This window comes from Haliaeetus albicilla, chromosome 17, assembly GCF_947461875.1.
Source record: "Haliaeetus albicilla chromosome 17, bHalAlb1.1, whole genome shotgun sequence".
In the NCBI taxonomy this organism is placed as follows: Eukaryota; Metazoa; Chordata; class Aves; order Accipitriformes; family Accipitridae; genus Haliaeetus; species Haliaeetus albicilla.
Window position 1 is genome coordinate 19,809,980 of NC_091499.1, and position 12,198 is coordinate 19,822,177.

The window sequence follows — 12,198 nt, forward strand, 5'->3', positions numbered from 1 at the left end:
GTAACAAGACAACATGATGTTTCACTGAAGGAGCTACCGCTAATTAACTATGGCCAAATCAACTAATAGTGGTGTATTTATCCTCTGGTTTGTCTCAAAATGTAAGTCAATTAAGGAAAAAGCACAGCATTTTAAAGCTCAATCTATTAGATGTGCACAAACAGATTTAATAATAGCAAGTTAAATCTGTTTAACTGGAAGTTTGACTTGTAAGACATTTAACAGCGGTCATCTCAAATGGACTTACACATGTATTTTAAAGAATTAGAAGTACGGAAATCTGACTGCCATGTCTGTTTAATGTGATCTTTCAACATCCCAGATTCAGAATCACTGGAGGCCACACTTAGTTCTTCCATCCTCCCCAAATGGATTTTTATTTTTAAATATTATTATTTTTAAACACAACACCCTCTTTATATTCATAGAAAATGTAACTAAGCATGTCCTGACATTTACCTGAGCTTTTATGATGTGCATAAATCTTGACATTAGTTCAGGACACTCAAGAAGAAAATGAAAGTGATCAAAAATTATTTTGGGATTCCTGAAAGAAAAATAGGTTAGAAGCCTGTTAGAGATCTAATAATAATGCTTCACGATACACAAAGTATACATAAAGAGACAATGCAATCAATCATATAGAAAAGTTCCAACAGACTCTTCTATTTTGTAACAGTTTCCTAACTCCTGTTTCCAAATGACTTACACTACCCATCCTTTGAATAAGAGGATTACAAGCAGCTCTCTGGACAGAAGCAAGGTTATAAACTGGGCAGTCCCAGAGAAACTCTGGAAACAGTCAAGTGTACAAAGATGGTTTAGACTCCTTTAAGAAGTCATTAAGTATAACATATTTGAGGAAGAATGAAAGTTTTCATCTGCCTCAAAAGGGAAGGCTTTACTTGGAACAAAGATGACGAAAGAATCCATTAAGGAAATTATTCTGTTGCTCTGTGAAAAAGATTTTGTTCACAAAATCTCACAGAACCTTACAAAAAGATCGCTTACATATGCAGAAGAATTCATTTAAGCCTGAGCTCTGAATCATTAATATACATTCCCTTAAATTTGGCAGGACCATTAAAATGCATATGGTACATATGTCACAACAATAACCTAAAAATACAACTCAGAAGAAAAATAGGAGTCTGAATTATTTTGAGGGAGGGAAAACAAAAAAAGAAATTAGAATTTCCGTATTTCTTGAAGCTTACCGGTTAACAAAACACTTAAGGACATCATCATGTTTACAGACAAATTCTATAAAACGAGGCGATGTCATCCTGTTCAAAAATCATAAGATGCTTTTGGTTAATGAAGTTGGAAAGAATTTTAATTACATAAATTGTTGCTTTTTTTTTAATACTATGCAAATAGAAACTGATGTTAACTAGTTGATCATGAAATGAAGTACTCAGCAGCATTAAGATTCATAACAAACTAACAGAAAAGGCAAAAATGCCAGTAATCAAGGTCAAGCAACCTGACCACTAACTATATGAACAAGAAAAGCTCAGACTAATGGAGATACACAATCTTCTATTGAATCCTTCCAGTTTTCAATACAACAATGGAAGCACATACATGGAAGGACTGATACTATATGCACAACATACACGATATGCACATTGTTCTACATTAAGAGTTCATTGTATAAAACTCCCACCACACACCTTGTAAGTTGTGGTAAGTGAGGAAAAGAGCCAGGAAGAAATAACATTACAAATGTAACAAACTTATGAATGGGGACAAGGTAGTATTTAATGACTTCATGAAATAACAAAGCTACTTGCCAGACAAGCATCTCATACACTAGTATGGAATTTTATTTTTTCTCTTATATATATCTGGAGAACAAGGGAAGGATTAACATGGGTGCAAATTTTACTCCATTTAGTTACATCTATGTTCTGCATTTTTTTAAAAAGAGAAATTCTTAATTGGATCCTTCAGCAAAAGCTAAGGAATACTTGCAAACAAGAATAAAACCCTCTCGTGAAGTGACTTGAAAGGTTGTGAAAAACGGTACTTTAAGAAGTCCAGCATAACAGGCCTAGAACTGTTGCTGTTCCCCATACCATTTAGACAAGAGCTGCTCATTTTATATAAACTGAGCTATTTTTGTTCTCTCCCTTACTCTGTTTTGAATACACAAGTCTCACCATATCCTTCCCCTTATCCGCACAAAAAATAAGCTAATAAAATCTTCCAGAGACCAAATATGAACATTTTAAACACACTTCTGGTCTGAGAGATGATCTGAAAGTATTAAACAACTAAAAGAGTCTTCACTGAAAGGAAATGAACTCTCTCTACCTGTAAACTGCCACACAAGCTATAAGATGCAATATACAGAGAAGAAAAAAAAAAAAAAAAAAAACCACCAAAACCAAACCAAACAAACCCCCAAACTTAGCATACACTCATCAGTTTTGATGCTGCAAACTTGGAACATTGTATTTCAGTATATTAACAAAGAATGCCTAGATTCAGTATCAGCATTTGCAGAAGAAAAGCAATCGTGGCAAGTAAAAGAAAATAACCTCAATATTTCAAATGTTAACCAGCATGAAATGCCATCTTTATTGTATGAGTATTAGGTAGAATGGAAAACTATGAGTTCTGTTCACTCTCCTCCATTAAACATAAAGACACCCAAATCTAAAATTAGAGCCACTTAAAATTATTTTGTCTGAAAATGTCATTTGTTATAATTTCAAACGTTATTTGAAGGTGGCACCAGTACTGAGTTACACCATTGTGCCATTTACTCCTACTAATATGAAAACTTCAGTAAAACAGAGTAAGTCTTAGATCTTTGTACTTCTCTACACAGTTCTGAAAAGCCCTAACGCCAACACAGAATTCATGCTCTGACTTACTTTCCTGCATCCCAGGGAGTTCTCCCAGTTGCCACTGAAACAGTTCTTACTCTGCTGGCTTCCATGATAATAACTCTCAGTTAAACTTATGTAGTATCCACCCGAGCTCTCCCTAACCTGAAGCTTAAGTTATGCATAGGGACAGACCCATTGGGCAAGGCCCATCAGCAAGTCACCTGGACACAGGGAGACAGTCACCTCTCTGACTGACTTTCGGTATAAAGAGATTAATTGGAGGGGGGAAAGTGCACTTGATCACTTCTATAAGCATTTCTGATTTTCATTTGGCTGCCGTAAATACTGCTTTACTGGCATTTTATCTCAGTAAGGTTTGATGGACATTTCAAGGGAAATGGCTGAACAGCAGTTCCTTTTTCAAGGTGGAATAAAATTGAAAGTACTGAGGTCCTTGTAGAACATGCTGATCTCCAGATTGTCTTCCAGAGCATCCACAGAGGAGCGTGCCCCAGACAAACAAGTTTGAAAGCTTTTATTCCACTCTGTCTGGCAGAGAAAGAAAAACCTTTACAGTGGCTGGGAATAACCAAGAGTTGTCATGTAGTGGGAACCTTGCTTCTAGATTCCTCAGGGAGCTTGTAATACCACCATACTTGCCTAATCCTCCACTCAAGAGGGTCAAAGGATCCCTTCCTTGCAAGTTCACAAATATAATCCATAACAATCTTGGACAGACTAAGACCTCAGTTACAGTGGAGACACTTCTTTTCTTTTTAAACCAGACGCTGATGGTATTAAATTTGCCTAAGTTGTAGGGCGTATTCCACGCAAAACTATGTTTGCCAACCCGGGACAGGATTCCAAGTGAGCATTACTTTGAGACTGAACTCTCTTGTTATAAACTTCTGCAATATAGCTAAACAAGTTTTGCCCCAGCTGTCATTTTCATACACAAAGATAATCCCCATTTTTTTCTGAGCTTATGGCTGCTCTTGTTGGATAATCACATTAAATTCAGAGATAATTTCACATTAGGAATCAACAGCAAGAACAGCTAAGTTTCAAAAGATCAAAATTACATTACCTGCTAGTATCCCACATGATTACAAAGAGCCATTAGGCGTTCAATATGAAATCTGCCCCAACGCAGCTACATTCATAGGCAGCAGCACTATGGAAAATTTGCTGTGCTGTTTGGTGCCATTAAAGCCAGAATAAATAAAAAAAGGAATTCAAATAATTGAACAAGTGAAAGTATTAAGAAGTATATCCTTGACTGCCACTAGTTATCATCTGGTCAGCACCAACATTTTTGCAAGAAAGCATACATGATTTTAAAATGGTAACAGTTTAGGTAACCAACAGGATCTTCTCCTTACCCCTGAGGCATCTGACAGGAGCAGCACATATAAAAGGCTTGAATGACAGCACTTAGCCTGTTTGCTGTCATGGAGATAACATCCTGGCAATCAGCACAAGCTTCCTGCTTCCCAGCAACATCGTATGTTTTCGACTCGCCAGCATCCATGGATAGCTCTTTTCTGCCCTCGGCTCCTGCAGCGGCAAAGGAAGGTGTAGGAGCATCAGCATCCTGGTGATCTGGTCCTTTTTGCTTCAGTAAAATAGAAGTAATGTTGGCAGAATCCCTTTTGTTTTTCATCAGCTCTGTGGCTATAAGAACAAGCCATTCATCTAGAGAATGCCAGAGCAGTTCCAACGGCTGCAATAAACACATGCAAAAACAGACAAAAAAGGAACATGTTGACATTAGATAATATTAATACTGTGATAATCCTCTTAAGGCAAATAAATATCATGCACATTTAAAAGCTTTAAATGATCCTTTAGAAGTCATGTTAGAGATAAGAGTCAAATACTCATAAAAAATTCTGTACTTGTAGCCATAGAGCACAAAGAAAATTTCATATAGAAGGAAAATAATCAAGCAGCAGATGGAAAAGAGATTAAATAATTTAGAATGAGTGAAACACTGAACTACTTAACAGAGTTTGGCCTCACAGTTGTTACACAGCACCCTACTGCCTGACTGCTGCAGTCAAGCAGAGAAATAATAATACACATGGTGAGTGTCCAGAGTAAGAGCACATCAGTTCTTTCAGACCCTGGTCAAAGAAACTCCCTCTGCCAGGTAGATGGAGCAAACTCCAGACAATACCACTGAGATTCAGACTCATGCACATATCTAGTAAGATGTGCTTTACGCATAGTGTGAGCTCATACAGCTCATTTTGATAGTACCCCAGATGTCTCAGAGTAAGGGTCACTAATACTTAGCTTTATGAAATGGAAACAAGTATCAGCAGAATCTTGTATCCATTTTTAAAGCTATAAATTTTATTTTTTTTCAACAAAGTTGCTCTTTATTCACTACCACCAGCTTAAACCCAGTATAATTGAAACCTGGTACAATTCCATCACTACACATCCGCTCTGAGGTGCAGGCCTACTACAGAGAAGAGAAAGGGCTGAAAGACCTGCGGCTTTCTCATGAGCATTTAAAAAAACACCATGAGGGCTGACTGTGCTGTCCCTTAATGGTGTTTAAGGGGACGTTTCACAAGCATACAGTCTAGTGAGCACAGGGATATGTATCCTACAGGGAGGCAGTTCTGACTTAAGTCTTTCATAGCATTCCAAAAATAAGTGAATTTCTAAATGCACTCCTTTTTCCATATATTACTGTTGCATCAACATTTTTCACCAATTAAAGCATTCAAAGACTTAACAGATACTGAAAATTATGTTTTCATCTTCTAAAGTTGCCTTTAAAAATTAAGAGCTATTCACAGCACACTGCACTAGAAGTCTACACTGTCTGGAGCACTGTCAGTACACCTCATAGCGACACACTCTCAATACACAACAAATTACTTCACATAAAAGCAGTGTATTAAAAAATTCTGTTGAAATTTCCCATTAAAAAATTTCCCATTATGCTTCCTTTTTTTCCCCAATAAGAATTTTGGGGAAAGCCACCCTGATCTCTAAGACTGGTAGGCTTTGCCCAACATACTGTATGACATTCAATCCTTGTACTCCTGCATGTTTTTGTAGAAGGTGATCTGAATACCTCCAGTGCAGGGACTATTTTCTACATAAATGTCTGCCATACAGGATTGAGTTAGCTCCTTTCTAAGACCTGCCCAGCAGACCTTCACCACAAAACATAATGTAGAAAAACTTTCTAATGGAAAATAGGATTCATTGAATATATGGAAGAACTAAAATGCAGCTGCGTTCTTAACATCTAACGCACAAGAAACTAGGTAGCTATATACTAGAATACTGAAATGTAGTTTTCTTCTCCCAAACTTTTCAATGCTTAGCTTGCCAGACACTGTCTTTCCACTAATATCTTGTGTTTTATCTTTTATTTCCCACAGACTCAGCATGCCTTTCATAACCCTTGCAACTGATTTGTTTTTCGAAACCTAGTTTTTCACAGATTCTGATCACAAACTCATTCAAAAGTGTAGTCAAGCATAGTGACTTCAACATTTCACTTTCTTTTTTTTTCTAGTCTAACTTCAGGATATAAAGCACTCCTCTAAATATTGCCCACCACCTCCATATCCATGGCTATCAACATTTTATGTTAGCACCCACGATCAGACCTTTTCACAGGTCTCACATTTCATATACTCACATTTTCAATCCCTTCCAAGCTAGATTACAGTGGCAACCCATCAAAATATGTTCAGTCAGTATACTAATACAGAAAACTTCCTCTAAAATTGTCAATATGGATCTCAAATTTTAAATCCTTTAAGTTCCATGTTGACTTTTTTAATACAGATTTAACTCCCATTTTGGAGCAGCAACCTCTGTGGTTTCCTTAATAGTCTATACTAAACAGTTAACACAGCCTATATTTTAGGAAACTCATAAAAAACAAAAACCAGAAAAGAAGTTCTTTGTCACTGACCTGCATGTCCCACATGCAAATACTGGTACCAATGAAGACATACAACTGCCACGTCTTCAAGTAGACTCCACACCATTGTAATAATTAGAGATACAGTGGGCTTTTTTCCCTCCTCCCAAAAAGCGAAAGGGACCATCGCAACCACATTTTCAAGGAAAGAAAAGAAAAAGGAAATGGAAGGTAGGAATAAGAGAGAACAGGAAGTCACCCAACTGACTCAGCACTATGTCTAATCTCCCACTACCCAGTTACTGTAAATTCAGGGAAGAACAGGCTAATCCAACCACAACTGAAGATTAACTTAGCATTGCCAGACCTGTGTGCCCTATTCCCAAATGAGAATAAATTCTCATCAGCAGTTTTATATTTCCGAGTTTGAAATTTAAATCAACCTTAAAAATATCATGGAGACAACAGTGGTCCTAATGAAGGGCTGCCTCAGTTTTCATAGTTCTAAAATAAATAAATTAAAATAATAGCAATAATAATTTTAAAATCATCCTGAAATTTTTGTTTTGTTAGTTAATGCAACAGTAGTAGATATTTTGCTCATTTATTAAAAAAACATATAAATGTTAGTTTTTACACAATTAAGAATTACTGATATTTTCTGGGACAACTGTGCCAGTTGTGTAATGCAAGTCCACTGCACAAAACTTAACTAAATTGAGGAACAATTATTTCAGCATACAAAGTAGTTTGGGCACACAGATAAATGATTCCGCTGAAATACAATTTCCTTCACAAATTGCAGTTGAATGTTTTTGTTTGTTTTACAGTGAGTTCTGAAATGATCTGGTGATGAAAAGCATGAAACTTCCCCCCCCCCCCCCCCCTTTTTGGGCTATGAGCAAACAAAAAATGCAAGGAGATGAGGTCAGCTACTCCTAAAACCTTGAAGAAAAAAAGGCAGCAGAATATCTCACTGCAGATAGTTCCTGTATTAAGCACATTTAACATCTGCTTGTTATTTAATCTGGTATATTTAAACCAATTTTCATGAAACTGTTAGAAAATGCTGTATTTAATAAAATTATTCTTGTGATGTGGGTAGGGCTTTGTTTTTTGAAAACGGAAATCTGGTTAAACTCACAATTTGCCGATCTAGTTCAATATATTTTAGTGAACGACTCTAAAGAACAATTATTACATTGCATACTGTACAATGTATTACATTTTGCACACAGTATTTTTCATACTCTAGCACTAGTTTTATATTCATTATATAAATCAATTAATTATTAAAACTATTCTGCTATCAGAAAAAACAAACATTTGGTGCTTTTTTTTTTTAATAGTCTAATTCCTTCTCTTGGAAAGAAGGAAAGCATCTAAATAAAAACTGAGCTACCTAACTAAATATAGCTGGAATTAAAAGTATCATCTTTCATGACCTTATCGATATAGGTGTCTTAAAAGTCATTAGAAGTAACCTGACGAACACATATCATTAAACAAATGCAGTAATTTCAAAATATTGTTTTCACAACACTCTGGAAGAAATTCGAAGGTGAAGGAAAGTTCTCATGTAATCACTGGCATCTAAATTTGGTGATATGAACTGTGCCATGTAAGAGTATGGAGGAAGACAGGCGGAAAAAAAGAGACTACCCTTCAGTTCTTACTATTTAAGTGCTCTGAATAGTATGTCAGTTATATACCCAAAGCAGACTGAGTAGCACACAAGAAACTGGGACTGCTTTACAGAAAGGCAAGCTATGATTTTCTACAGAGGGATTCCTCAACCAACAAGTATAAAAAGAAAAACCTTCAGAAATTAAACCTCTAGATGGCAAGCACCTAAAGCAAGTGTTTGAAAACAGCTACAAATCAATAACTTTGCAAGGGTAGTAGTAAGCTGGTACATTTCAAAGCATGTAATAATAAAATTCAAGAAGAACTTGGGATAACATTTCATGATCACAGTGAAAACTATGAACATATTAAGAATTCCGTTATTTCCATTTATCTTGTGAAGCTGGATAAAACTGATCAGAACTCCAAATGAATCTCCAAACATCATTTTGAAATTACATTAAAACAATCTATTATATTAATATTACCACATTTTAAGATTACTACACTCTTAAATAACATAACAGAAATAAAAACAAAGTTTACCAAAATCAGCTGGGTAACTAAACCTTCAACATCTAATAAACAACATATTAAAAAAGAAATAAACAGAAATCATGAGATGTGCATCAGTGGTTAAATGAATCCAGTGGGAAAAAAAAATTAAGGAGGAAAGAGGTAGGCTTAACTTAGGAAGGGATAGGGACAACAACCAAACTTACTTCCTGTTCATGAGATGTCTGATTAATGAATGCATGCTTTGTGAAATTCATCTCTTTAACGTCTATCTTCCTAACAACATCATATACTTTTCTGACCTTGAACACCTGACTTCTTGGAGTTTTATTTCCATTGTAGCCCATGTCATTTCCATTACTGGGAGAGGATGGGCCAATGCGAAAGACATGGCAAAATATCCTCACGATCCTTAAGAGACTCTTCATTTGAGCTTCATAATTACTTGACAAGCTGGGGGAAAAAATGGAATATTTAAGTTTCTTTTCCTAGATGAAACAATTTAGTATATTACGGAGTAAGCAATCTAATGGTAGTGTCTGACACGCATGCTGAAAAAAACCCCTAAGCTTTAAACCCTAGTGAACTTTAACTTTCATTTCCTGCACCAGCCCCAAAAGCCAAATATAAGCACTATAATTTTACTAATAAGTACTCATAATTTTAACTAGAAGTGAAATAATAACAGCAAATTCCAGATCTTGCAAAGTACTTCACTTGTTTTTACACACATGTATGCTTCTTATGAACCTCTGGTAAGAAATTCAACTTACCACAGTAAAGATCTCAACATATGAAACAAATTGGGATATCCAGATGAAAATGTTTTTCAATCCAGAAAAGATAGCATCCGATGGTAAAGGTGTATTGACTCATCAGATATGCTGCCACAGCCCATCCTCACCAAGCTATTATCCTAAAAGCCCATTAACTACCTCAATCAGACAAGGGATCAGGATGGTAAAGATGTCACTATTTCTACATCATCTAAAAGATACCACAAAAAGCACCACTATGTTATTTTTTTAATCCAATAAATATATTAAAAGATTTACGTCTTCTTAACTGAACTGGCCAACACTGAACTCTGTACCAATACAGTATAGAATGAGATACGCATGAGTTCATGCACAAGCAGAACATTCTCCATCAAATTCAACTTGGTTCTCTTTCCTTAAATCCCAAGTAGTAAGAATTCTTCTGTCTTGAACATGTAACAAAAACCGCAAGAAATTAAAACTTTTGCTACCGAACTCTACTCACTTATATTTATAAGTAAGCACATATTCGTTCTATCCTTAAAGTACTTGCAACTTAAAAGCATGCTTTCTAACTATAAGATCAGTATACACCAGAAAACTGACACCTTAGAGGATGCCGTAAACCTCCGATGAAATTAATAACCTGTTAATTCACAAATCTGAAAAATAGCTAGTTGTAACATCACAGTACCTTTATCATGACCTCACTCTCCCTGTGGCATGGTAAAAGCAAAAGATCTATTCGTTTTCAGCACTACATTTTAACGACTGCCAGTGAGGTGTTAATTTTAAAAAGCCATATACTAAGAATTTTACCAAACTGATACACAAAGTATGACTTTCTTGTCACAATCTAGACTTTAACCAGAGAAGTTTTCAGTAAATTGAGATAAGAAAGGAATACAAAGAGTAAACAGAGTAAGAATAAACAGTAGAAATGTTAAGTTTTTAACCAGGTAAAGAAAACCCCCTGACTAGCAGGCTATAATTATATTACCAGAAGCTCTGGTCACAGCCACAAATTAACATTTATAAAATCTTTGCTTATATACCAAAAGAATCTAGGAATACAAGAAGCTAACTTCAATATTGGAAGAAAACATTTCAACTGATGTTTATCATCCCTCAGCAGCAGTGTTTTCCCGGTGAAATTACAATTTAAATCTCCCAGTCTCCAGGAAGAGGACCCACAAGTATACAAAAACCTTAAAGTGCTTTTAATAGTTTACTTAAGCTTTTACTAGCATGTTTGTAAACATTCAGCTAGGCCCAATCTACACCAGCAAGACCAAATCACGTCACACTACAATTATTTCTTGGGAAAGAGGAATTATGCAACGGAGGTAATGCTAACTGAACAGGCTCCTTGCTGGCATTCAAGGCAGAAGTCCTCAGGCAGAAGCTTGGTGGCACTCCTGGCTACCTGCTAGAAGTATTACAAAAAAACATCTTTAGACACTTTTGAACTAAACAACAAACAAACCCAACAACAATGGGCTGCGACTTAGCACCCACAAAACTAACAGTGATGATACTAGTTCAGCCATTCAGGAGTACCATTATTGGATGTTTTCATGTACAGGGTGCATTTTACATGCTATTTGTTGGAAGGAGGAGAAAGAGGAAAGAGGCCCAAGCTCAGAGAGTCTGTATTCACCAAGTACTACCTTCATCCTAATTATATTAATGATAAAGCAACTAAGAAATACTTAGTTGAAGTAGAGACTGAAACCTCTAACAGGGAACAGAACTGGAGAGAACGCAGTTTTTGTGAAACTGTATCTTGTAATAGAAAAAGAAAATAATTCCATTTCCTTTGTGACATATTACAAAGTACCAAAGAGAAGTGAGCCAGTAAGAGCCCACAGAACGCTCTAAGTACAGGCATCTCTGGAAATGCCTGCTCATCCAATGCAATGCAAAGCTTCCAACTTGTCTTCAGCTCCACTAGTTGACCCACATGCAGCAGTACAAGAGTACATACTGGCTCAAATTCAGAGACAGTACATGCACATAGATAATGCTTCTACAGCCATACTGAGGCAGCATTGCTCAATAGAAAGGAGCAATAATAAACAGTAATAAATCAAATCTAAACACAGTTTAATTTATCTCTGAAGATACTGAAATAGAAACAAATACTGTCTCATATGATCTAATCCAGCTACCACGGCTTCTGATAATGTCCCCATAAAAAGCAAGTGTGAAACCCTTTACTGGAGAATGGTTTTACGCTTTATCACAGTTTATTTGTGGGAGATATGTTGGCTTTAATGAAGTCTGGAGACAAAAGGTATGTGTTACAAGTTAAGCTGATTACATACTGAAGCCCAACAACAGCTGAAGTTCTTAAAAAAAGTTATCTTTGCAGCAGCAAAAATGACATTAATATGTCTATGTACTTTAACCCCAGACTTTTTAAGTCTTTTCTGCTCATTCACTGATGCAAACACCCATCAGAACAAGACTGTCATTAATGGTGTCATGAACTTCCTAGCATTGTCTAGGAGCTCTAACCTCCTATCTACAAGCTCCATGCAAATTTAACAAGACTGAC

General features: G+C 36.0%; 1 protein-coding gene across 7 annotated transcripts in view; it reads right to left on the minus strand.

Annotated features, from left to right (window-relative positions):
* The window catches only part of HACE1 (HECT domain and ankyrin repeat containing E3 ubiquitin protein ligase 1), a 52,801-nt gene that overhangs the window by 20,280 nt on the left and 20,323 nt on the right, over positions 1 to 12,198 (minus strand). For 6 of the 7 annotated variants that reach the window (XR_011328442.1, XM_069804949.1, XM_069804946.1 and 3 more), the window contains 4 exons: positions 9,087 to 9,333; positions 4,223 to 4,563; positions 1,218 to 1,286; positions 460 to 547 (listed from right to left, as the gene is read on the minus strand). Coding sequence is in view for 6 of the 7 variants with exons in the window: in XM_069804949.1 (XP_069661050.1) it covers positions 460 to 547; positions 1,218 to 1,286; positions 4,223 to 4,563; positions 9,087 to 9,333 (745 nt within the window). In the remaining variant the exon portion in view is untranslated. The remainder of the gene's footprint in view (positions 1 to 459; positions 548 to 1,217; positions 1,287 to 4,222; positions 4,564 to 9,086; positions 9,334 to 12,198) is intronic. The other variant, XM_069804947.1, reaches the window with a different exon arrangement.